General features: G+C 37.5%; 1 protein-coding gene across 3 annotated transcripts in view; it reads left to right on the plus strand.

Annotated features, from left to right (window-relative positions):
- EIF2AK3 (eukaryotic translation initiation factor 2 alpha kinase 3) overlaps positions 1-27,961 on the plus strand; it is a 67,776-nt gene that overhangs the window by 19,180 nt on the left and 20,635 nt on the right. Inside the window, exons 1-10 of one of the 3 annotated variants that reach the window (XM_057558257.1) lie at positions 10,480-10,499; positions 13,777-13,971; positions 16,038-16,171; positions 17,662-17,896; positions 18,484-18,646; positions 19,631-19,771; positions 20,738-20,860; positions 22,183-22,403; positions 22,782-22,894; positions 26,562-26,684. In XM_057558257.1, coding sequence (XP_057414240.1) covers positions 13,792-13,971; positions 16,038-16,171; positions 17,662-17,896; positions 18,484-18,646; positions 19,631-19,771; positions 20,738-20,860; positions 22,183-22,403; positions 22,782-22,894; positions 26,562-26,684 — 1,433 coding nt within the window. In that variant the 5' untranslated portion in view covers positions 10,480-10,499; positions 13,777-13,791. Of the gene's footprint in view, positions 1-10,479; positions 10,500-13,086; positions 13,198-13,776; positions 13,972-16,037; positions 16,172-17,661; positions 17,897-18,483; positions 18,647-19,630; positions 19,772-20,737; positions 20,861-22,182; positions 22,404-22,781; positions 22,895-26,561; positions 26,685-27,961 lie in introns of those variants that run through there. The other 2 variants (XM_007175312.2, XM_007175315.2) reach the window with 2 other exon arrangements.

Here is a 27,961-nt window from a genome sequence, read left to right on the forward strand (position 1 = left end):
CCTGTTATTCAGCAAGGTGTGTATCTCTCAGTATCTAGAAGTTATGTTCGGAAGCTGGACAAAACACCACCAAAAGAGGAACAAAAACTGCTATTTGAAATGCCCCGGATTGGATGCCATAGCCTTCTAAATGCATCTGATAGACAATTTTATGACGGTCCCTAACTTTTTGGGAGAAACAGTTAATTTTCTCTGTCTGAAGCTCAGCGTTTGCTAGGACAGGTAGTGTGCAGAGGAGAGCTGGGTACAGCAGGCAGGAACTGGTGGGGAGATGTGGCAGGAGGCACCCAGGTGACAAGTGGAGGCTCCGTTTGGAGACTCCTCTATTAGAATGTCAGTTTCTCCACCCTTTCATCAAGAGTGGTACGAAGATGAAGCCAATTAAACCCAGAAGGCCAGGGAAGATGTATTCTCTGTGCAGTGATTCTTAAAGTGACTTATCTAATGAGAAGCTGAAGGCTAAAGGATTTGATAGACTGTATAATAATTTTTAAGTTATTAATGATAGAGGAATTGGTTATGGATCACGTGTACTTTTGCTAGAATAATAAAGTAAAAGCATCACAGGAACTTTGTAGGCCGTGTGGTGTGGAGGAGGCACTGGGATTCAGAGGCTTCAGTTCTAGTCATGGTGCTGCTGTTAACTGGCTGTGTGACCCGGCTAATTATTCCAGTAGAGCTTTAATTTCCTTCTCCGTAAAATTATGAATTGAACTAAATTTCTTCTCCTTGTTTTTAAAAATTTTTTTGGCTGCGCTGTGCAGCATGTGGGATCTTAGTTCCTTGACCAGGGATCGAACCCATGCCCCCTGCAGCAGAAGCGCGGAGTTTTAATCACTGGACCACCAGGGACTAAATTTCTAAAGATTGTCCTAACTTCAGAACTCAGGTACCATCAAATACATGAAACACTCACATAAACTATCTAGAGGAATTTTTTAACTTCCCCTTTTACTACATTTAAGGATTCTTTTAAAAATGGCACAAATTCATTACCATTAGGTACATATCTCATTGCCTCTCAGCCTGCTTTCATGATGTCCTTAGCCTTTTCTGATCAAAAAGCATATAAAATAGTTTATTGTGTTGCTTTAGTCATGTTTTGATTATGTTAAGGAAAAAATAAGTTCCCAAAGGATAAGAGAGATTGACAGTTCCATTAAAAGCAAGTGTTTCACATTATTTTTAGACTGCATTGTATGCTGCAGGAAGGTAGAGGTGCCTTGGGACACAGATCTGACTTGCCACTCTTTCCTCTTGACTAGGTATTTATAAGCTTCCTCAAAAGAATACTGATATAAACCAAGCTAAAACTGTGTGTGTGTATGTGTGTGTGTTAGAATAAATGATGAACCTAAGGTTTACTCTGTTACCTTTAACATGTGCCCCTAGGTTCTAAATCTGATACTTTTGATCGTAGCTAAGAATTTTGTTTTTAATTTTCAGAAGGACCACCTGAGGTAGAATCTGATCTGCTTTCCACTGTTAATTTATATGCAGATTCAACCTTGAAAAAGCACTAAGGAGATTTGGCAGTGGTTCCTCATTGATTGTCTTAAAATTCTGTTTTGTGACATATTAGCATAGGTTTTCTTTGGGGTCTCTGGGTGGCATTTGGATCACCGTTCACCAAATCTAAGTAGACATAATATCCTTGAACTGTCTACTTCTCTGTGTCTTGGAACACATTTATAAAAACGAAGACCTTCTTCCTTATCTGTGTTTAGAATGCATATTATAATTGTGTATATATAACTAGTCTGTCCTTAGACAATACCTTTACCTTTTCTTTATTTAGAGATACCATGTTTGTTTTTTTTGTTTCAGTTTTCTGTTAAAATGTCCTTTTTGTTTTTGTTTTTTTCTCTTAAAAAGAACAAACAACTCTCTCATAAGTCTATAGTTAGAGTTCGGGGTTTTGTTTTATTTTATTTTAGGCATGTTTCTCCCCAAGGGACACACCGCCTTTCTGTTTCAGGCAGGTGCAGAAACAGACAACTCTGAAAGCTGAAGCTTTCCAGCCTGCGCACTGCAGAGTCAGCCTGCAGTCATGAAGAAGGGCCTTCATCGGTTGGGGGGGATCTTTTGGAAAGAGTACATTTTTAACGGCTACTTGATTTGTTCACCAAGGGTCCATTAGTAGACCGTTTTGAGTATTGCTTTATTAAAAGAGGATCTGTAATCTGTTTTAAAGATAGTCTAATTTATACTGAAAGATGTCTGGTCATTTGGCAGTTTTTCATTTGTACATAAACTAGCACAATTTGAGCCTTAGATGAACACCGTCTAAGATGGTGGTTTATTTGGAAAAGTCACTGTCAATCACGGAGCAAGCCAATATTTAAATAATTGCTTAGGTTAATTGCTTTTCTTTTAATTATAGAAATGAAACAGTTTTTTGTTTTAATTGTGTTTTATTAATCCCTTAGCATGGCTGAAAACAGTGCTGTGAACTAAATCGATTTATTCCAGCACGCATGTTGCCAAGTGAGAAATTGGTTTGACTCTGTTTTGTAGGAAATTGACTTCTCGTGCACATTATTTATCTCCTTTATGAATGTACAGTAATCTAAGTGAAGGCAAAGATAGGTACTTAAATCTGTATTTTTCACTGTGAATGCAAAAAGTATACTTCAGAAGTTAACCTGGTAGTTTTCCTTGAGGTATTTTGTTTTGTAGGTTGACTATAGGTTAAGGAAAGAAAGAATGAAATAATAATTATCTACTTGGTATCTCACTGCTCTTGGTCAATAATTCAAAATCTTTGATGTTCATAAATACCAACTCACTTCAGGATTTCTTTTTTCTTTTGCATTTTCTTTCTTTTTTTTTTTAAACCTACATTTCCTTTTAAGCATATCACATGGGATGCCTTCTTCGACTAATATCCAGATCTACTGAAAGATCTCATAATCCCTCATGTTTAGATCACGTAACTACTTGTTAACCATGATGCCTCCTCCTTAGTCTTTGAGGTATGATTTCTGGGAACACTTTACTTTCAGCAGATAAGCTTCCTTTACTTTCCCCGTCATGGTAATTTCAATGTTTTCCTTGAAATTTAGGGAAATGTTTAAAAAATTGTTTCCTCAACACAACAATGCTGGAACATCTTTTTTTTTTTTTTTTTTTCTCATAAAGTCACAAATAGTCAATTTTGTCAACTAGTAGTCTGGTCAGTTGCTCATTTTACTTTATTAAGATTTACCATTTTGTGTTCGATATATAGTGTAACATTTTTTAAGAATTAAAATATATAGGGCTTCCCTGGTGGCGCAGTTGTTGAGAATCTGCCTGCCAATGCAGGGGACACGGGTTCGAGCCCTGGTCTGGGAAGATCCCACATGCCGCGGAGCAACTGGGCCCGTGAGCCACAACTACTGAGCCTGCGCATCTGGAGCCTGTGCTCCGCAACAAGAGAGGCCGCGATAGTGAGAGGCCTGCGCACTGCGATGAAGAGTGGCCCCCGCTCGCCGCAACTAGAGAAAGCCCTCGCACAGAAACGAAGACCCAACACAGCTAAAAATAAATAAATAAATTTATTAAAAAAAAAAAAATTAAAATATATAAAAATATGCCTGTTAACTTCTCTTTAATATTGTTTATCTTTTTGGTCAATAAAGTACTTTATGAACCTTCAGAACTTCTATATTCAAAGGAGAATTTTAGGGCTGATAGAGACTTCTGGTGAGTCAAAGACTGGTCGCAGTTTGATGTATTTAATTCTTGTATCGAACTCATCTTTATATAGTTTTAAGACTTTGTTTTTAGATGGGTGTTGTGAATTCAGGGTTGGGAAAGAGATACAGTTGGCTCTTGGACAATGTTGGGGATAGGGGTGCCAACCCTTCATGCAGTGGAAGATCCTACATAACTTTTCCGTGGGCCTCTGTATCCACGGTTCCATGTTCGCAAATTCAACCATGGATCGTGGAGTACTGGAGTATGTATTTAGTGACAAAAATTCACTTGTAAGTGCATTCATGCAGTGCAAACACATATTCAAGGGTCAACTGTTATTGACATGGCATAATTAAGCTTTCTGCTCTCTCCTTGAATTTACTTTTGGAGCGACTATTTGAATTCTAAAAGCTCTTTTGCAATATGTGAAATTTAGTGTTAACGAACCATAGTCATTTCTGAAGTTTCCTTATGGAGACTAAAAGAAGGCTCATGATGAATTTATAGATAGTCAGATTAAGAGTTTGTATTTTCGTTTTTAACTTTTTCCTTTAACAAGTATATGTATATATGCACTCACACACGAATTACCTTAGAGGTTCAAAATAGCAGCCCTGGATCATTACATCTACTTAACAGGTATTGCTTGACTAGTACTTTATAATTTGCAAAGTGACATCAAATCCATTCTTATTTATTCCTTAACATAGCCTTATAAAATACTCTTATTAACCCCCATTTTCCAGATGAGAAAATTGGGGCTCAAAATGGTTCAGAGGTTTGTCTGGTGTAGTAAAGCAGAGACTCAGCCCTAGATCCTTGTGCTTATTTCTTGCCCCCTTTCCAATATTTCATGCCTTTTGAAATACCTCAATACTTAGCAATGTGTTTGCATTTTCTGTTCTAATAATTCTTAATGTGCTTTATCAGGAATAATCACTCAAAGACCTCATATAGAGAGCAGACTTAGCATGGCGCTCAGCACATTGTGAGCACTTAACTGCTTCTTTTCTAAACTTATTTTTTAAATTTATTTATTTATTTATGGCTGTGTTGCGTCTTCGTTTCTGTGCGAGGGCTTTCTCTAGTTGTGGCAAGCAGGGGCCACTCTTCATCGCGGTGCGCGGGCCCCCCACTATCGGGACCTCTCTTGTTGCGGAGCACAGGCTCCAGACACGCAGGCTCAGTAATTGTGGCTCACGGGCCCAGTTGCTTCGCGGCATGTGGGATCTTCCCGGACCAGGGCTCGAACCCATGTCTCCTGCATTGGCAGGTGGATTCTTGACCACTGCGCCACCAGGGATGTCCCTCCCTAACATTTTAAAATTCAGGTAGAGAGTGATAAGTCAGAGAGAAGAAAGGGTTTCAAGGAGAGATTGGCTTTAGTAGGATTTTAGGGATTTTCCTGCTTTCTTCCACATTTCGCCAATGGTTAGTTGGTGTGAATTCTTTATAAATATTTTCTAAATATAGATACTTAACAATGCAGATGCCTCATTCAGAGAACCCTGTGATTCATCAAAGTCTCATTGAAAGTCTTACAGCAAAAGAAAATGTTAAAAACCCTTTCTGTTTTGACTCTGGAAGGATTGAGGGGGACAGGGGAAGGAGTGAGAAAAGCAGGAGGCCTGTGGGTCCCCAGAGTGGTAGAAACATTCATTAGTAGTTTAGGGACCAGAGACATACCTTTTCAAAAAGCTGTGGAGAGTGCTTTTGAGGATCCAGTGCAGTAAGTTAATTTGAGGAATTTTGTAAAAGAGTAGGGTGTTAGTTTTTGTCCAAGGTCACATTAGTGAGTGGCTGGTGGAGTCAGGGACCCAGGGATGGGGCTTCCATTTCATAAGTTGGATGCCTGCTGTTGCCTCGCCCTGCCTCGGTTTCCAAAACAGCTAGCATGGCAAGGAAAGTAATTGTTCTGGGCAAAGGGGATTTCCAGGTATCAAAAAAAGTCAACAATTTAACACTTTCAATGAAATGTTTTTCATGTATTTTACATCTTCCCAATCTTGGTGACTTTTATCTTTTAACTAATTCCTTGAGGTCATCATTGGAAGCATCATTTGTTGTATTATACCAGAGATGCTTGGAGTTCCTGAGGTAGGACGGAGAAAGGGTGTCCCTTTCATGAATACTCTAGAGTAGTTGGTTTTTTTCCATCCTTTTCCCAGATAGTCTGTGTCCATTTTTCCTTATCTCTGTCTCATGGATCTGCATCTTTCCACATGCTTTTTCACCCTGTTTCTTCCCCCTTCCTCCCTTTTAACTCTTACTGCTGCTTAGCTTGTACTTGGGACTTGGCTTTTATAACTGTCAGGGCCAGTGTGATCCTTTTCCCTCTCTCTTGGTTAGGGTACACACTGGATACAACTTTGTGGATTTGAAAGTGTTTAATGTGAGTCACTACTTGAGAAAACGCTAGTGTATACAAATCCAGCTTCCAAAGCCGAATGAGGAAAGTTCTTCTTTATAGAAAAATTCTAGCTAATAAATGTGGAAAGAATGATAGAATTAGAAGTCATTATTTTATTGTTTTATTGAAGTAGTAGATCATCAGTTGATACTAAAATGGTGAAAAGTTGGTGGGACACTTTAAAATGGAGGGATCAGGCTGACTCCCTTGAATCCACTGATGAATAGTAACAAATACGACAACTCAGGGGTTGGCAAACTTTTTCTGTAAAGGGCTAGATAGTAAATACCTTGGGCTTTGTGGGCCATACGGTCTCTGTAGTTGTAGTGGGAAAGCAGTCATAGACAATACAGAAATGAATAAGCATACCTGTGTTCCAATAAAACTTTGCTTACAGAAACACGCACTGGGTCAGATTTGGCCCGTGAGCTGTCGTTTGCTGACCTCTGTTATAATAGGAAGTATATAGCACCACCTGTAGAAGTAATCTTGTCCAAAAAAATCAAACCTGCATCAGATCAAAGCTCCAGTTCTAATTACACTTTTCTAGGAAATACCGGGAATAAAGGAACAAGTTAAGTGACATGCAAAATCCAAACTGTGGGACATTCTGTAGGGTGAATAATCTGGTTTCTCAAGTAAATCAATGCATGGAAAAAGGAGCGAAAGGGGCCCTTACAGGGGAAAAAAAGAATCAAATATAATATGTGGAGTTTAAATTCCTTGTGGAAGCAAACCAATTATATAGTATGTCTTGCAATATCAGGGAAATTTGAATATTAGATGATTTTAAGGAATTACTCTTAATTCTGTTAGATGTAACATTGGCATGGTAGTTACTTCTCAGCAATGAATACTGAAGTGTGTATAGGTGAAATGACATGATGCCTGTGATTGACTTTCAAATACTCTCATTAACAAATATATGTAGTGGATGGGTGGAGAGTCGCAAAATGTCGATGATTGTTGAAACTGGGTGACAGATACATAGGGGTTTATTATATTCATCTCTTTACATTTTATGTTTCAAAACTTTCGTATTAAGTTAAAATAAAGTTGAATATACCCCCAAAAGTGTATGTGTTGATGGTGGGAGGTTGGGGATGGGTGGGTGGGGAGGTGGTTGCGTAGAAAAAGGAGAAACTGAATGAAAAAATATTTTTGCATATTAGAAGAATTTTTGTTTTTATTGCTGGTTATATTCATTTTAGTAGTAGTACTTCCTTTATTTTCTCAGTTGAAGTTCCTTCTGCCACTTGAAAATAGAGTTCTTATCTCACATTCTGATTTCAAATAAAGTCCTTGATTACATGTGCCACTGGTGTTCATTATGCCAGTGAGAGTTTGTTCAGAAATGGTAATTGAATTACTTTACTAAACTGCTTTGTGATTGCGTGGTTAAAGACCTTGATTGGATCTTAGGTACCTGAGTTGGCCAGCTGATGTGACAAACCTTTTATTTTGAAATTATTAACAGGAAAAGACAAATAGAGGAAAAAACCCCAAATAGCAAGCGTTTGTATTTTTAAAATGACTGAAGTGGGAAGCAAGTCACATAATTAATTTGAAATGCAGAGCAGCAAATCAGGACAAATAGCTGCTTCCAGAGACAAATCAGTGGAATGTGAAAATGCATCACCATAACCTACATTTTTTTATACCAAGAGATTTGCAGTTGACTCTCCGGGTGACTCATTCCTATGCTGGGAGGGTGAGGTAATGCTCTTCTGAGGGCTGATGTCATCTCTCTACCTGAACTGCAGGCATATATCTCTTCTTGTGGCTCTCAAGGAAAACACACCATCTGCTTTCACAGATGCAGCCTGAAAGACTTCACAACGATTGGTGCAGAGGTTAGCAGCCGTGGGTATGAGTCATAAGCGGCCAGTTAGTGAAGAGCAGCTATTTAAAAGTGAACTTTAAAATCAGAGTCCAGGAATATGACATGATTGAGTATTGAATCATAATGCTTTTTTGTTTTGGGTTTTGCACTCTTCTTTTAAAATAAGGCCGTTTTTCTTAACATGGTCAATAACGTGAAATCTTCTTGGTTGTTTAAGCCATATTTTTAATTGCAGATAAGTTTGCTTTCTTTTACATTTGGAAGCAATGATGAATTTTAGCTCCTATCTGTTTGATGGATTTTCTGGTTTGTTTTTTTGTTGGGGGGATTGGGGCCGGTTGCACTTAGAAGCCATTGTGTTCCCTAAGGACCTGCTACTTCTTTAGGGGAAAAGAAGTTGTTTAATGGAAAAGGAAACAAGTAAAAATAAGTGGTATTTGTTTACTAGAGACCCACTAACCGCTCTTCCTCTTTCTTGTAGCGACGCACACCTGCTCTCCCTATTTGTACTCAACCAGTACTACTGTTGACATTACCAGACAATACCTATTTTTTAATTTTATCACAATTTGAATTTATTGTTCTAGTAAATGGAATAGAGAATACCTAACATAATATGGATGGTAGAGAACAGTAAACACTTGATTTTCTAACTGATATGTAACTTAAAATGGGAGATCACATTGGCTAAATACTACAATACTGTTACTGTAGGGTATATAAACTATGACCTAAATCTGTTCTTAATGACAACCTCAAGTTGGACATTCTACAAAAGATAAAAATAAAAAGTTTTAATTTTTGAAAATATAGTCTTTTGTTTGTTATTATCAAGAAATATAAGATAGCAAAGAATAAAATAGTAATGTTAAAATTCTAAGATAATATGAGGTGGTGTATACCACCTCATATGTATGGTATACATACATACTGATGTCATTTGAGAGCTTACTAAAAATCAAATTTTTTTTAATAAAAGTAGTAGTTGGAGATCTTTAAATATCCAGAATTATGATGAGCCTTCAGTTTAATGGTCTAGCCTTCTGAGTTTAATTACAGAGCCCCTTCAAGGCTCTTGAGTATCTTTCTTTTCTTTTTAACCTCTTATTTGGAAATAATTTCACACTACAAAAAGTTGCACACTTTTTGATATGAAAAAAACCCAACCCATATACCCAGATTTATCTGCTCAAAACGTGTTTGCTTTATCATCTGAGTTGTGTCTCTCTCTCTCATCTCCCAAACCCCCATACATACTCTTTTTTTCTTGAAACATCTAAAGATAATTATCCATTGTAGCCCTTTACTCCTAAATGCTTCAGTGTGCAGTTCCTAATAGAAATAGGAAATTTCTCTATTCTCTTACATAATCACAGTACAGTTATCAACTTCATAAATTTATATTGACACTTTACCGTCCATATCCCAGTTTCATCAGTTGACCTAAATAATGTCTTTTATAGCGTTCTCCTCTCCCAGTACAGCATCTCGTCTAGGGTCAGGTAATACATTTACTTGTTACATTAGCCTCTTTTAATCTGGATTTTTTTCCCCACAGACTTTATCTTGTATGACATTGACATTTTTTTTTTTAACATCTTTATTGGAGTATAATCGCTTTACAATGCTGTGTTAGTTTCTGCTGTATAACAAAGTGAATCAGCTATATGTATATATATATCCCCATATCCCCTCCCTCTTGAGCCTCCCTCCCACCCTCCCTATCCCACCCCTCTAGGTGGTCACAAAGCACTGAGCTGATCTCCCTGTGCTATGCAGCTGCTTCCCACTAGCTATCTATTTTACATTTGGTAGTGTATATATGGACGTTGACATTTTTGAAGAATATAGTCTCTCTGATTTTTTACTGATATTTAAAAATAATAGAACTTTCTTCATTTTGTGCTTGTCTGATGTTTCCTGGTGATTAGATCCAGGCTGTGTATGCTGGGCTCAGAATGCTGCATGGCTGATATTGCATCCTCTCTCAGGGTATCATGTCTGTCACTCATTTGATCATTCAGTCAAGGCATTGTCTGAATTCTCCACTATATAATGACTGTTTCTGTTTTGTTTTGTTTTTTAACTTTTTGTAACTAATAAGCAGTCTGTGGGAAGATACTTTAAGACCGTGCAAATATCCTGCTCCTCATCAAAATTTTCACCTAGATTTAACACCATGGCTGATTTTTGCCTGATGCAGTCTTTACTGTGATGTCTGCAAGATGCTAATTTTTCCAACTCCAGTCCTCCCTTCATATTTACCAGTAGACACTTGGCATTTCATTGCAGTAAAAGCCCTCTCTTCTCCCCCATATGTTGTTTATTTTATCTATTTGTTATCAGTGCGGATACATAAATTCCTTATTTTATTTTTCAATGTTTTATAATTCGGTACTTAATCATTCTGGTGCTTAAATTCCAGATGTGGTCAGTGACACGTTTCCGTCTTTTTTTGTCCATATCTTTACTTTCTAGACTAATAAGAAGTTAAAGGCTCATCTTGAACCTGCCCTGCCCCAGCCCTGGAGTCAGCCGTTTCTCTCAGGAGCCTTTGTTCTTTCGGTGGGGAATGGAATTAGATAACAAAATCTGGGCACCAGGTTTGAGTGCATTACTTTCACAGCCACTGAATAAACATAAATGTATACACATTAGTATACCTGATAAATATTTGTTAGAGGTACAATAAACAATTTTTGAGACTGTAATGGTGTCTCAGTTTACAGTTACAGCAAAAAGTGCAGAATTAAGACTTTTGTCAGCGAAAAGTCTTTTCTAAAATTTTCTTGGATTTCACAGCAAAAACATAAGTGATGCTAGCTTGAAGGCCAGATGGGGTTTCAGTGGGCAGGGTTGGTACAGGAGGGTGTTCCAGGGAGAAGAAATGACATTGACAATGACATAACTGAACAATAGCAGTAAAAACATTAAATATCCTGCTTAAGTAATGACACCTGATTTCCACCCACGTGGGGAAAAGTGAAAGACAACAAGGAAAAGGTTGTTTGAGGTCACGTTTAGAGGACTTTGAATGTATGTCAGAGTTAGGATTTGGGGTCTTTAGTAAGAAGATAATGGAGAGCTGTTGAGGATTTTTGAATAGTGTCATAATAAGCTTAACTCTGATTCAGGGATTAATCTAGAAGATATGCAGAGGTTAGATTGAGGAAATTCCCAGTTAAGAACTGTAAGGAGGCTGTAATAATAGTTCAGGCAGGAGATACGAGGATTTGAACTACAAAATGAAGGAAAGAAGTGGATTAGAGTCGTGTTTTTCAACCTGTTTTCTAGAACCCCAGAGGTGTGGGGCAAAGCTGGGGTGGGTGAGGGGGGGAAGAATATATTAGCTGAGCATCGACGGAGAACTCTTTGTGACTGAAAAGGATCTCTTTAAAATATCCCTGTAAGTATCCCTTTAAAGAAAGGAATTCTGGGCTTCCCTGGTGGCGCAGTGGTTGAGAGTCTGCCTGCCAGTGCAGGGGACACGGGTTCGAGCCCTGGTCTGGGAGGATCCCACATGCCGCGGAGCAACTGGGCCCGTGAGCCACAATTACTGAACCTGCGCGTCTGGAGCCTGTGCTCCACAACAGGAGAGGCCGTGATAGTGAGAGGCCTGCGCACCGCGATGAAGAGTGGCCCCCGCTCGCCGCAACTGGGGAAGGCCCTCGCACAGGCGAAGACCCAACACAGCCATAGATAAATAAAAAATAAATAAATAAATAAAACCAAAAAAAACTTATTGGTTTATACTAGATATCCTTTAAAAAAAAAAAAAAAAAAAAAAGAAAGGAATTCTGCTGCTTAAGGAACAAAGAAGTCCATAGAGAAATTTTGTTTAAAAAACAAATCGACATTTGTCTGGAGGTTTATAAACTCATGCTTCTTTCATAGTCTCTTTTTCCAGATTTTTGAGCCTTGACGATCAGGAAAATAATCGTGTCATTAGCTGAAATAAGTCAAGTTGTGTCTGTTTTGTTTTTTTTTGGCGCGCTGTGCGGCTTGTGGGATCTTAGTTCCTCGACCAGGGATTGAACCCGGGCCACCACAGTGACAGCACCGAGTCCTAATCACTGGATCACTAGGGAGTTCCCGAGTTGTGTCTATTTTGAAATGCCAGAAGGCCAGTGTCACAAAGTCATGTACTAATTTAACTCTTTCTCAAGAAACAAGATTTCCTTGGCCAAAATCTTTAGCGCCATCCTGAGCGCTTTTCTTCCGCTCATTCCATACAGGGAATCCACCATGAAATCCTGTTGGCTTTACCTTCCAGTTATATCCCAAGTCTAACCACAGGCAGCAGCTCCACTGTAGCCCACCACCAGCACCACCATTATCATCTCCGGCCTTCTGCTTGCTCTCCCCACCTCCGTCCTTGCCTCTACAACCTGTTCCCTTTCCTCATCACAATGCACTTCCCCCTTAAGGCCTTTGCAAAGGCTGTTCCGCAGGTATCAGCAGGGGTAACGCTTGTGTTTAGATTTTGCTCAAATATTACTTTCTCAATGGGGCCTACCCTGAACTTAACCGTTACTGATAAGTCCTGTCCCCTCCCATGCAGACATTTATCCATTCCCCCTTTATCTTGTTCTGTTTTTTTCACTATGGCATTTAACACCTAACATACTCTGTAATTATTTATTACGTTGTTTATTTCCCGATACCAGAGTTTGAGCTCCACAAATGGCAGGGTTTGTTTGTTTTGTTTTGTTTTGTTTTAATTTGTTTTGTTCCCTGGTGTATCCTAAGCCACAGAATAGTCCCTAGCATGTAGTAGGCCCTCAGTTAACATTGATAGAAGAAGGAAGGGCAACCAAGAGCATGAAATCAGTAAGCTTGGTTACCAGGCTTCTGGCTCATAGCAGATCTGAGAAAGTGAATAAAAGAAAGAATGGGCTGCTGCGTAAATCAACCTGTGTTCCTTGGATCTGAACCTACGATGGTAATTGGCCTGGATAAAATAGACTTGGGAAGTGCTGCATAAGCTGTCCCTTTACTAGAAAATCATATTATTACGTTAACATAGTAATCACTATAAGAACTCCCACAGTAACCTCTTCTTGAACTCACTTGGTCACAGAACTCTCCTTAGTAATTCCCTTATTGTTACGGAACACGCTTGGCTCGTGGCAAACAGAGTTTGAGGAGAACCAGACTGGAGGGTGCCTGTGGATCCCAGGAGAGATGGGTGGTTCTTTTAAGTTGCTTTTGGTGGATGAACTGTGCAGTTTCGTGTGCTGCTCAGGAGGCCTGAGTACCTCAGGTGAGAGACTACGGCTCTTAGTTCCTACCTTGCAGTTCAGATCCTTTTATTAATTTATTTTTTAAGATTTATTTTATTGAAGTATAGTCGATTTACAGTGTTGTGTTCATTTCTACTGTACAGCAAAGTGATTCAGTTATACATGTATATATTCTTTTTCATATTCTCTTCCACTGTGGTTTATCACAGGATATTGAATATAGTTCCCTGGGCTATACAGTGGGACCTTGTTGTTTATCCATCCTATGTACACTAGTTTGCATTTGCTAATCCCAAACTCCCAAACCATTCCTCCCCACCCACTCTCCCCCTTGGCAACCACAAGTCTATTCTCTATGTCTGTGAGTCTGTTTCTGTTTCGCAGATAAGTTCATTTGGGTCGTGTTTTCGATTCCACATACAAGTGATAGTATATGATATTAGTCTTTCTCTTTCTGTCTTACTTTGCTTAGTATGATAATCTCTAGTATGGTAGTATTTCATTCTTTTTTATGGCTGAGTAGTATTCTGTTGTTTATATGACCCACATCTTCTTTATCCATTCATAAAATCCTTTTAAAAGTTAGCTTTTTATTTTAGGTATTTGGGAATAAGATGATCATTCCTTCCCTGGATGGAGACCTCTTCCAGTGGGACCGGGACCGTGAGAGCATGGAAACAGTTCCGTTTACAGTTGAATCACTTCTTGAATCTTCTTATAAATTTGGAGATGATGTTGTCTTGGTTGGAGGAAAGTCTCTCACTACATATGGACTCAGTGCATATAGTGGAAAGGTGAGTAAAAATGTTCAGTTTGGGGAGAAATCAGAATCAATAGGAATAGAAGAGATAATTTCTTAAACTATACTATTACTGGTTGAGCTCTGTAATAATTTTCCCCTGAGGATATCATTTCTTTTGATAAAAGAACTGTGAAGTGGAAAGGGGGAATACTATTAAGAGAAACTAAATTTATCCAAGATAACAGAATGAACAGCAGAGCCAGGAATAGCAGGGGGAAGAGAATGAATAACTGTGGTGTACTGTATGTCAGGTGCATTTTTCATGCCTTATTTTGAAATCATCACAATATTTCTAATGGTTACATTTTACAATTTTCATTTGGATAGATGAGGAACCCTCCAAAGAATAATAATAATCCTGATGATAAGAATAATTGCTACTACTTATTTATCTAGTTTGAGCCTATCATAAGAGGATCCAAGAGGCAAGTTTGTACTCATTTTACAGATGAGAAAACCAAGACTTTCAAAGGTTCAGAAACTTCCAAGGTCAGATTTGACTTAGATCTGTGTGAAGAAAAAGTCATACTGTTAATGACCTAGACTTTCTCTATTATTAGCTCTTAGGAGATGATCTGCTTCTAAGATTGGGTCTTATAACTCCATTATGGGGGATAACTAATTAAAACCATGCTTTTTGGAAAGGTGAAAATCTCTTTAACCCCTTAATACGTTGATACTTGAATATTTGTATATAGACTTAAGATGAAAATAAGGAAGAATAGAAAAAAGATCTTTGGCCCTCAAGTTTTTCAAACTTTAAGGATCCCTTGTCTGAGTGTTAGGCCCATAGGCCCTTTGCAAGCTTCTCTGCCCTCTCCAGCCACCTGCATGTGTATTGTATTTAGGCGGCCTTGTGATCCTTGGTTTCCTTCAGTATTCTCATCTGTTAAACAATGGGATTGAACCCCGTCACCTGGTTCTCTGATTTGATGTGCTGCTCCAAAATTCTGGTATTCTAGCAGGTATGCTTCTTTCTGTGAGGATTTTGGTCACATCATCCAAAGAATCTTCCTTTTCCTTTGAGTGAAGTTTTGAAGGAAGTACTTGAAAATACTGCAGCTGTTAGAAAAGGTTCAGATTTTTTAAAACTAAATATTTCCGTCTTATGGAAATTCTGAGGTGTTTTTAATTCACCTAGAATTTTATTAATGATATTATTACTAAGAGATCACAACTAGTTATCCATTTCTTCCATGGAAATGCGCAAACTAAGACTCATTCCCCGAAATAAATATTCATTTGTACTTTTATGGTTCAAAATGTTTCATTTTAGGAGTTGGTGGTAATCTAGCTGTTGCTTTTTTTTTCTTTTTCAGGTTATTTATTTATTTAAAAAAATTTCATTGCAGTACAGTTGATTTACCATGTTTTGTTAGTTTCAGGTGTACAGCAAAGTGAATCAGTTATACATACACATATATCCATCCACTCTGTTTTAGATTCTTTTCCCACATAGGCCATTACAGAGTATTGAGTGGCGTTCCCTGTGCTATACAGTATAGCTGTTGCTTCCTTTTTTTTTTTTTTTTAACAGAAGCTGTGCATTTTTTATTTTATTTATGTATTTTTGGCTGCATTGGGTCTTTGTTGCTGCGCACGGGCTTCCTCTGGTTGCGGTGAGCGGGGGCTGCTCTTTGTTGCAGTGCACGGGCTTCTCATTGTGGTGGCTTCTCTTGTTGTGGAGCATGGGCTCTAGGCATGTGGGCTTCAGTAGTTGCAGCACGCAGGCTCAGTAGTTGTGGCTCGTGGGCTCTAGAGCACAGGCTCAGTAGTTGTGGCACATGGGCTTAGTTGCTCTGCGGCAAGTGGGATCTTCCCGGACCAGGGCTCGAACCCGTGTCCCCTGCATTGGCAGGTGGATTCTTAACCACTGAGCCACCAGGGAAGCCCCCTAGCGGTTGCTTCTTTTTTTTTTAGCTGTTGCTTCTTAATGTTTGGCTACTTTTTACACATTTCCTCAATTTCCTTTCACTTTTTATAAAACTGTTGAGTCTTTTACTGTCTCTGATCTCCTGTAACTTGTTCTCTTTACTAATTTTACATCTGTTTTTTCAGGTGAGGTACATCTGTTCAGCTTTGGGTTGTCGCCAGTGGGATAATGATGAAATGGAACAAGAAGAAGATATCCTGCTTCTGCAGCGCACCCAGAAAACCGTTAGAGCCGTCGGCCCTCGTAGTGGCAGTGAGAAGTGTGTATTCAGATAATGTTGCTGTTGATGTTTAGAAGTACAACAAGACCAGAATTCATCAGCTTTTTCTTTGTGGAGATTTTCTGAACTATTTTGTTTCCCCAAAAGCATACTACTCTTTTAAGAGAAATGAACCCCCTAAATTTAAAACAGCTTCATGATTATTAACAGATCCTGAACTGAACTTCTCACCATGTGCTTCAGGATATGGTAACAAAGAGGAGTCCCATACAGTGACTATATATTAGCTTAGTCTTAGGTTAATGATATTTTTCATAGCAATCTCACTGATCAAAGTTCTCTGAATGCAGAAGACTCTTAAGACAAAGCTGATGTGCTTTGTTTCACTTGAGTCTGTTTGACCCTGCAGTTCTCTCTAGTAGGTAGTTTCATGGTTTGTCTGACTACCGCCTCCATTATAAAATAATATTTTAGTGTATTTTCTTAAAAGTGTTAAAGTATAATTTATGTGGTCAAATACTGTTTTGTTTCCTTTTTCAAATAATGTAAATTTTTACATTTAAAGTAATGTGATTGAATTAGATATGCTGGTGGTAAATCACATGCTTGACTTTTCAAAACCTAATATTTAAATTTTAAATTGCTGCGCAGTAAAAAGAATTTGAGATCCCATCTTTATCGTTTGAAAGTGAACCAGACTTTCAGATGTTGTCTAATCTGATGCAGTATAATTCAGTTTCCTTTCCTGAAAACTTTTCTCAAATTCAGTGAAGAATGTATTTTTTCTACATTCCCTGGACTGTAGAGCTTTGCATCTGCTGGCAACCCGACCTTCTTTATCCTGATGGGATTTTGTTTCCTTAAGTGTTTGAGTGCTTGCTGGGTGCTCAGCTACCATAGGAGCAGATGTTCAACTTAACAGAATTTGAGTTATCAGGATGGTAAGAGTCTGGCATCTAAGATCCATATTCCTTAAGTATCTATCTTTTAACAGATGTCGGAATTCTAGGGCCATTTTATATCTTAGTGTCAAGACCATTATAGTGTCAACAGATAAGTGATTTGAGGCTGTATTTTCATAAAATCTAAAATCAGTAGCTTTCGTCTTGCCTTTTGCATTGGTTTACTGGGATATGTTAATTTCTCTGCACTTGAACGAAATGTGTCAGGCTTTAATTAAGAAGTAAGGCAGACTGCAAGCTACCTTATTTTAGGGTGACTTTGATGTGTTTTGAGAAAATTACCCTGATTTGGAAATGAGAACATTTGTTAATTTCAGGAGAAAAATCTGTCCTGTAGCTGTTGTCAGGTCACAACTCTCAGAACCACTGTTTCTAAAGGGTCAGGACCAAGTTACGCCCTCTTGTGGCATAAATCAGCAGCATGCTCCTTTCCAGAAGATTGTGTTGAGTTGTTCCTTTTCTCATCACCAAATTTTAGTGTTTGCTTCTTCACTCTAGAAGAGTTCTTAATTATTTGGTCCCTTTATTTAAATGTAAATTTCTAAAACACACCTTTGTAAATTTAAGGTGGAATTTCAGTGTTGGCCACTTTGAACTTCGGTATATTCCAGACATGGAAACTAGAGCGGGATTTATTGAAAGCACCTTAAAGCCCAGTGGAAACAAAGAACAGTCTAAAATTATTTCAGACGTGGAAGAACAGGAAGCTGCCGTGATGGACACAGTGATAAAGGTCTCCGTTGCTGATTGGAAAGTTATGGCCTTTAGTAAGAAAGGAGGACATCTGGAGTGGGAATACCAGGTACCTAGAACCACTGAGAATTTATAATATGTTTCTTTCCTTCTCAGTTTGACCAAACATGTTGGGTAGAAGGAAGTGACTGCCATTTTGGATTTTCAACTTGTTCTCTGTGCTCTAAGAAATTTGTGATTTTACATCTGTTAGATTGAGTATTAAGAAAAAGTCAAAAGGTTGGTGAAGATGTTGGTGAATAGTGTACAACCGTGTATCTTCGTGCAGTGTTGGTGAGAATGTAAATTGGCATAGATGTTATGGAAAACATCATGGAGTTTCCTCAGAATATTAAACAAAAATGAAGAGAATAGATCTGAAATGTTCTTAAAACACATACATACAAAATAACTGTGAGATGGTGGATATATCAATTAGCTTGATTGTGCTGATTATTTCACAATGTATACATATATCAAAATATCACACTGTACACCATAAATACATACATTTATTACTTGTCAATTATACCTCAGTAAAGCTGGAAAAGTGAAAATTTGTAAAGAAATTTGTGGTTTTAAAGGGTATTTCGGGAGTTGGGATACATAGAAATACTGCTTGAAATTGTTTAAAATTTCGTTTCCATTTTTGTTTAGTTTTGTACTCCCATTGCATCTGCCTGGTTGGTTAAGGATGGCAAAGTCATTCCCATCAGTCTTTTTGATGATACAAGTTACGCCACTAATGATGGAGTTTTAGAAGATGAAGAAGACATCGTAGAAGCTGCCCGAGGAGCCACAGAAAACAGTGTTTACTTGGGTGAGTGGATATCTCTCATCTAGCAATAGTACAAGTTGACATCTAGATTTTATTCCTACATTGTCTCTCCCTACTTCAGGTGTGTCTGTAGTAGTTTTAATTCCTAAGTACATTCTCTGGCCTTAAGATTTGTACTTTGATTTCTTTTCCTGCAATTTTCTTTCATTTATCCAATTCTGAAACTTTTAATTACTATAGCGTGTTCTTTTTCTCTGAGACCTATATTTAAAAGGCTTAAAAATGTTGCCATTACATAGCATGATTTCACATTACTTATGTATCCTCAAAGTCTAAAACTTTCTACATTTGTATTTGCATCTATATCAATTTGCTCCCCGTTAAAGGTATGTTTATTTTTTCCTGTGCATCTATACAACTTATCTGAAAAACTAAAACAAAATTCTGGTGTGCTGCTTTGGCAGTTGAAAGCCTTCAACGTATACATTTTGAAAACCCGCGTATCTAATTATTTGAACTAGTTTTGTGGTCAAATACACATAAAATTATTTAAGCTCTATCAATGTGCTACCCGCCCCTCAATCTCAGTGAAATGCAAGATTTTGAAAGAATGACATGTCACACGTGTTATGATAGTATTTAATAGAATTGTTAGCAGTATCTCTTGAAGGATAGGTGTTTACATTTTCTTAAGGAAAAGGTTACCTCATCTAAAATGTTACTTTCATAAGAGTACCACAATTTCTTTTGTTTGAATTTTCCTACTGGAAGAGTTTTTCAGTAATTACCAAAAATTATATAGTGAGAAACATTGTAACTTGTGTGTAACTTTCCTCCCCTGTTGTTGTTGAATAACCTTTGGGTCAAATTTGAGTGCTTCAGGCATGATTCTTTGAAAAGAGCTATGTAGCACATGAATAAATAACTGGAATTCATCTAATTTTATTAAATCAAAATGAACCTTTTAAAAAAAAAATCATCAGTGCTTGATTCTAAACCTAACTGACAGTGTTCTGGTTGATTCAGGAATGTACAGAGGCCAGCTGTATCTGCAGTCATCAGTCAGAATTTCAGAAAAGTTTCCTACGAGTCCCAAGGCCTTGGAATCTGTCAACAGTGAAAATGCAATTATTCCTTTGCCAACAATCAAATGGAAACCCTTAATTCGTAAGTGAATTATGAACTTTTATAAATGTTATTAAGATGTTCAGAGGCCTAATCATGACTGTCTTTGACCTAGTTTTGAATATCACAGAGATCACAACTATTATATACTCTATATTTTCTGATAAACTGGGAAGGTATTTCAGACGTTAATGAATTTTAATTATCCTTTAGAACATGATTTCATTGAAACAGCAGCTACTTCTATAGAAATCAATGTCAATAAAATATTTCTCTAGACAGCTTAGAAAAACTCTTAACCATTCTCTGACCATGCCTTGATATCATTTCGCTCTTAACATATTTATATTAAGAATATTTATGGGACTTCCCTGGTGGTGCAGTGGTTAAGAATCTGCCTGCCAATGCAGGGGACACAGGTTTGAGCCCTGGTCCGGGAAGATTCCCACATGCCACGGAGCAACTAAGCCCGCGAGCCACAACTACTGAGCCCACGTGCTGCAACTATTGAAGCTCGCGGGCCTAGAGTCCATGCTCAGTAACCAGAGAAGCCACCACAATGAGAAGCTCGCGCACTGCAGTGAAGAGTAGCCCCCGCTCACCGCAACTAGAGAAAGCCTGCGCGCAGCAATGAAGACCAAAAGCAGCCTAAAATAAATAAATTTATTTTTTTAAAAAAAAGAATATTTATGAAACATCTGGTTATCACATCATATTCTTTGAGACACTCAAATTGAATTGAATTCAAATACTAAACCATCTATTTCCTTCAGCTATCTTTCTGTACCTTGTATATGTTTTTTATCACATCACATCATATTTTAATTACTCGTTTAAATGACTCATCTCTCTACAAGACTGCTTTTCAAGAGAAAGAACGTTGGGCCATTTGTTTGACTTACATATTTGAACTGAGCTGTGCTATTTGAATGTCTGTTTTTAGGATGAATGAGGCACACACATTTTCATTAAAGTCATAACAGTTAAGATTTTACCATTTTCTTTTAGATTCTCCTTCCAGAACTCCTGTCTTGGTGGGGTCTGATGAATTTGACAAATGTCTCAGTAACGATAAGTTTTCTCATGAAGAGTACAGTAATGGTGCACTTTCAATCTTGCAGTATCCATATGGTAAGTGTGATTCCACTTGGATTGAAAATGCTGGGTTTTTTTCTGTTTATTTTATTAATTTGAAATTAATTAATAGAATTCAAATGCAAAGCAGTCAGTTGGAGGGTAGAAAATAAATATCTTGGGAGGCAGATATTGTGAATGGTGGCCAAGGGTACAAGGCTTCAAAGACAGATTGCCAGTGTTTTGCCACATGCTAGGCTGGGCACACCTAACTTACCTGTGTCTCTGTTTCTTCATCTGTAAAACAAAGATATAGTAATCCTAATATCTATTTATTGGGTTGTTGTAAGGTCTAAATGAGATAATGCACAGTCTTAATTAGCACCATGCCTGGCAAACAATAGTGTTCAATAAGCATTAGTTCTTGTTATTAGCTCTCATTTGATTATGAGCTTATATAATATAGTCTGTATAATATCAGTCTGTGTAATGAAGAAAATAGGTGTTTCCCATAGAGCTATGTGAAAATGCTGTAAAATGGGGTTATTTTAATTTTGTTTTCAGACGAGGAAAATTAGTACAAAAGTCAAGAATAGGTGAAATTTGGCGTGAGACACATTCCTGTGTATTTAAAGTTAGGATATATTCAGATATGAAAGTCTTTTGAACAGTTGGATATAAAAAAAAAAATTGCTCAGATCTGCATTAGGCAAAAACATAGACTCCTCGTCAGTTACCCTAGATGATAAAACTGGGAAATTATTGTAGAATTTAAATTGATTTAACAAAAATCAGAGAGCTCTGAACTACAAACAGCTGTCTATCTGATACTGATCAAAATACAAGGTAAAAGAGAATTGTGTAATGTGCCCATGTGGTATAAAATAGAAGGTAAAAAGGACAGGCTGCTTTCTAGGACAAATTCATTTGGACAGCCTGAAAGGAACCAGAGAGCACGGTGGAGATGTTTTCCTCGTCATGGTAAAATTTGATATTTTATTGATGCTAAATGAAAGTAAAGTTTCAAATCCTCCAAGGAGGTTTGAGTACTGTCTAATTTTTTTTTCTTTTTTGCATTTAAAGGATTGAATTATTAATGAGATAATGAATGGAGTAGCCCTTAAGGGTTGTTTTTAGTCTTATTATTCAATAGAAAGAAAATGTATGATGCTTATGGAATAAAGGAAAATATATTTGTGTAGAAAGAAGAAAAAGTAGGGTAAATGAGGCTGTCGAAATGTGCTAAAGAAGAGATGAAACTTTAGAAAAAGGAATTAGTGTTAAAAGTCATAGGAAATTAGATAATTTTTAGCAATTAAAGGTGGAACTATATTGGTTTATCTTTTAAAAAAAAACACTTTTAATGTTTGTTTTTGAAGATAATGGTTATTACCTGCCATACTACAAGAGAGAAAGAAACAAACGGAGCACACAGATCACAGTCAGATTTCTCGACAACCCGAGTTACAACAAGAATATCCGCAAAAAGGATCCCGTTCTCCTCTTACACTGGTGGAAAGAAATAGTTGGAACCATTCTGTTTTGTATCGTAGCAACAACTTTCATTGTGCGCAGACTCTTCCATCCTCATCCTCACAGAGTAAGACATTTTTTAGGATCTCATCTTTTTCAAAGTGTTGGGACTATAGAAAACTTAGGGTGTGTGTGCGCGTGTGCGTGTGCGCACGTGATGGGCAAGGGGTCCATTTCCTTAAGTTTTACCCTAAAATCATTGTTGCCCATACTCTTGCTTCCACGTCCTTGTCCGCTTCACTCCTCAACCCATTGCAGTCTGGCTCCACCCTGATCATTCCCTTTCCCTTTGACAAAGGAAATGCTGTTGTTTTATGTTCTTATAATACATTTATTTTTCTCAATATTATTTATTCTTCAGTGTTATTTTATAGCCTAATATTGTTAGCTAACTTCAATTCAGCTTTGTACTGAGAGTGATTTTTTTTCTCCCCCACCTTATCAGCAAAGGAAAGAATCTGAAACTCAGTGTCAAACTGAAAATAAATATGATTCTGTCAGTGGAGAAGCTAATGACAGTAGCTGGAATGACATAAAAAATTCTGGATATGTATCACGGTATGAGTCTTTTCATAAAATGCATGTGTGCTGTAGCTTCTGGTGCTAACTGTTCAAATCCAGGAAGAAATGGCCTTAGATACAGAGGACGAATGGATGGTTCAGAAGGGAGAGGGGGAGTGGTGGGTGAAATAGATGAAGAATGGAATAGTTGTTCATTCAGCATCTGCTTCTAAACCTCCAGTTATATGATAAATAACAGGGATTGTAATATACAACATAAGGAATATGGTTAATAATATTGCAGTAACTTTCTATGGGGACAGATGATTACTAGACTTATCGTGGTGATCATTTCATAATGTATACAAATATCAAATCATTATGTAGTACACCTGAAACTTACATAATATTGTATGCTGACTGTATTTCACTTAAGAAAGAAGAAACAACCTCTAAACTAAGATATTGTTTAATTTTTTTTAAAAAAAATGTATGACTAGGTAAATAAAACAGACATATCCCTCAAGTTACTTAAACTGATTCAAGGTGGTATAGAAGAGGGGTAGAAGTAGAGTGTTATAAAAGTTTAGAATTATAGCCACCATGTATGTCAATTATTTCTCAGTAAAACTGGAAGGAAAAGAAAAAAAAGAATTACAGCCACCAAATTGAGTTGTTATTCAGATGACATAGTTATTGAGGGTATACCATATAGTGGGCTTGGCATTAATACCAAATAATAATTTGTATGTTATTGGAATATGACATAAATCTCCTGTGTTACTTAATCCTCAATTATTTATTTCATCCTTATTCTATCTAAAACAAGAAGCAGAAAACTGGGGAGAAAATAGATCATTTTTAAAAACAGAAGAGGGAGTTGCGTTACTTAAAAAGCAGCCAATTCAAATAATTTAAAAGTAAAATAAAAGTAGAAAATCTGTAAGCAACTCTGTCAGGTGTACAGATTTTGATGCTTTGTGGGACAAGAAGTGGTGCTGCAGTTCAATTTTCTTACATGGATTATTGCTACTTTTCCCCTTTGTTTTGATATCATGCTTAGACTTTCATGATACAGGGACAAGGAGAAGCTCTATATGAAACTTACTGCTTAATATCTAGGGAAATGGCTTTATGACAGAAAAGATTGAAAATTACAGCTAAAATGTGGGTTATTTTGATTATCTATGGACTTAATCTAAGCTGCATTCATACCGTCTTCTCAAAAATTGAGAATTGGCTGTAATCCGTATGTTTTAGCAAAACGTACTAGGTGACTAGCAAGTGATAAGGGCTTTAATACCCTTGCTAATAAAGATGCTGACTTATATGTCAGTGGCCAACACCACCAGCAGGCAGTGAGTGAGGGAGAGGAGAGGGGCCCATCAACTCCATGGGCAGTTCACTACCCAAGCCATTCATTGTTCATTCAGCATCTTTCTGAACAACTGTGTGCAGTATCTCAGGCTTTGGGAGAAATAAAAAGACTGGTCCTATCCCCTGGAGGAGCTTAAAGTCTACAGGGGAAGGTGATACTCGAGAAAACATAAACATATAAGGAAAAAAGCCATGAGCTAAGTAACTAACTCTGGCTGTGATGATTCAAGAGGGCGTCATAATAAATCATGAGTAAGTAAGAGACAGGTGGAGATGGGAGGGTGAGTGGGGTATGGTGAATAAGCATATATTTGTAAGGCTGTTGTGAAGAGAATTGGAATAATATACTCTAAAATTGAATTAGACTCAATTTTCCTTCCATTTTATTCACTATGACGAGAACAGCTGATTGTTTTTAAAAATACAGGAGCTCTGTATAATACCTGATGTATATTGAGTGCCTACTATATTCTAGGCATGATGAAGAACATGAGCTCTGGATTCAGTCATGAATTTAAGTCCTAAGTTGGGACCTGAGGCAAGATGATACTTATATTTATAAAATCTGTAATCATATATAAGATGTTTCTCCTTTCAAAAGATATATCCATTTTCATATGAGTGTTTTCTTTAATGTAGGAAGATAATTCAATTGGCTCTCCAGGAATAGGACAAGAACTTCATGGGCTTTTGCAGTTGGGGAGATGGATTTGTACTCAAGTACCTTGACTAGCTATTCTTAGGGATACAGATCATTACTCTTCATTCTCTGTGAAGGTAATTGGCCCATGGAGGGTTGGGATCTATTGTCTCTCCTCCTTAACACCACGCTCTAACCAGCTGAGCCAACCGCTAAATTAATATGAGTGTGCAAGTCATAAAGTAATAAAGTTAGCCTTGTAAGGGGCACCAAAGATCATCTAATTCAACTCCCCCTCACATGGCTGGAAGAATATCTTCCACAGCACACATGCATGCATTCATTCATTTATTAATTCATGCATTATTCGATAGATATTTGTTAGACCTTCTATTTGCCAGGTGATCCCAGGCTTTGGAAATACAAAGAGAAAAAAGAATTCTTTCCTGCAGTCAGGGTCCCTACAATTCAGTAGCAGTGGAGAGAGAAAGCTGCTTATAAATAACTGCAGAATATTGAGACTAAGTTTAAACAGTTCCAAGTAGTATGTGCAAAGTGCTATAAGAACATTAAGATAGGGGTCTAGGAAGGCCTTATAGAGGTGGTGAGATGAGCAGAATGAAAGAAAAATAGAGTTTTATTAAGTCCAAAGAAGTAGGGCATCCCACTGGAGCAAACAGCAGAAGCAAAAGCCCTGAAGTTGTGAGAGAGCCTGGTGCAAGTTGGCTGGAATATACAGAGCAGATCAGAGAGGTCAACAGGGGAAGTAGGCTACAAAGTGGAGGTCCATCTGTAAGTGCCAGATGGTGAGTTAGCTTCTGTCCAAATACCTTTGGTGATGAACGCACTGACTCCTGAGGCACCCCAGCGAATTTCAGATAGCTTTGGTTCCTAGAGAGATTCTGGCTAAAAACGTACATAAATGTAATAGGACTGATTAAATCTTTTCCATAAAATATACAGGCACTGGCATAAGATTAAAATACATTTTCTACTTGAATACAGAATGCCACAAGAGGTAAAAGGTTAGAGAATTAAGGATAAACTGTTTTTGTTTTTTTATTTTTTATTTTTTTAATTTTTATTTATTTATTTATGTATGGCTGTGTTGGGTCTTCGTTTCTGTGCAAGGGCTTTCTCTAGTTGCGGCAAGTGGGGGCCACTCTTCATCGCGGTGCGCGGGCTTCTCACTATCGCGGCCTCTCTTGTTGCGGAGCACAGGCTCCAGACGCGCAGGCTCAGTAATTGTGGCTCACGGGCCCAGTTGCTCCGCGGCATGTGGGATCCTCCCAGACCAGGGCTCGAACCCGTGTCCCCTGCACTGGCAGGCAGATTCTCAACCACTGCGCCACCAGGGAAGCCCAGGATAAACTGTTTTGATGGATGATGGAAAGTATTGGATAAGACAGAACAGAACTAAAATTGCTGAAAAATAAGTGATTAACAAGTGATTCCCCATTAAGCAGAAGTTTTAAATTTTTTGTAAAATTCCCAGAGGCAAAATTAAAATGTGTATGCTTCATTTATACAGACAGAAAAGCAAAGAATGCTATAGAATTTAAACTACACTCTATTAAAATAAGTTCTAGGAAACTTAGTTTATACATTTTTACATATCATAAAATAAGATTGAACTATTAGTACACAATGTAAAACTATTACAAACTTTTTAAAATTTACTTTTTTTTTTTTTTTTTTTTTTTTAAGATATCTAACAGATTTTGAACCGATTCAGTGCATGGGTCGTGGAGGGTTTGGAGTTGTCTTTGAAGCTAGAAACAAAGTTGATGACTGCAATTATGCTATCAAGAGAATCCGTCTCCCCAACAGGTAATGGATGGTACTTTTAGTAAACTTGGAGTTAGGACTATATTATCTAATCTCATGGGCAATATGTCCTTACACTATACTGCATAGAGACTATAGAAAACATAGTTTCTGACCTTCTGAATCTTATGTTCTCAGTGCTACCAGGTAACTAGCTATCTTTTAAAAATGTCATCTACTTTGACCGCTTTGTATCTACTTAAAAAATATGCCCTTGTTTTTGATTCTTAACAACTCAGGGCATTCCCATAGTGAATTTTAATAACTATAGACTTTAATACATAGCACCATTTTAAAATAATCTATATTTATTGTGGAAAATAAGGAACAGTATTAAAACAAAAACCAATCCGTGTCTACTCTACCCAGTAATAAACACTTTTAACATTTTAGGGTATTTTCTTTTGATTTTTTTTTTTTTTTCTGGTCATAAATTTACCTAGTTGGTAGCACGGTTATCAATACAATACAGTTTTATCTATTGCTTCCTTCATTGTATTCTCAGTATTTTCCTTACTATTAAGAGTATGTTATTGAAATGCTAAAATATATTGAAAGTGTTTTATGACTGGAAAATAGTCCAATTAATACTTGTGCCATATCTTATTTAACCATTTCTTATTTTTAAATATTTAGGTTTCCAGCTTGTTGCAATTAAAAATAACTTTGGAGACTTCCCTGGCAGTCCATTAGTTAGGACTCCATGCTTCCACTGCAGGGGGCATGGGTTTGATCCCTGGTCAGGGAACTAAGATCCCGCATGCCTCTCGGCGTGGCCAAAAAAAACCCCAAAACTTGGCACCGTTCATCTTTTATATAAAATTTTGATCACATCTGTTTCCTTAGGATAGATTCCTAGAAGTGGAATTTTGGGCTCAGAACAGTGTGATGCTTAAGATGATGGGCTTTCGGTAATACCGTCCTTTTCATCTATTGTGGAAGCCTCCTGTGGATTCTTGATTAAATGTGCACTGACTTCTGGGCTGTCTTCCTAATTAGTAGTTAAACATGCTGTCCAACAGGTAGGGACATAGGAATGGGACAGTCTGAGTACTATGAGACTAATTCTTTTCTTTGGTATGTAATTTTTGAGCAGTTTAAATATTCATATGTACAAGGTACCACATAGGATATAAAATTAAGAAAGGCTTCTGCCCTCAAGAATCTATAACTATTTGAGGCCTTTGTATATATACTCAAATAACTGCAAAGCCAGGAAGATCGTGACTTGTGGTTTAGTTTAGTAAATAGCTTCTCATGAAGGAAGTGCAGAGGTAGCC

Source organism: Balaenoptera acutorostrata, chromosome 12, assembly GCF_949987535.1.
Source record: "Balaenoptera acutorostrata chromosome 12, mBalAcu1.1, whole genome shotgun sequence".
NCBI classification, from domain to species: Eukaryota; Metazoa; Chordata; class Mammalia; order Artiodactyla; family Balaenopteridae; genus Balaenoptera; species Balaenoptera acutorostrata.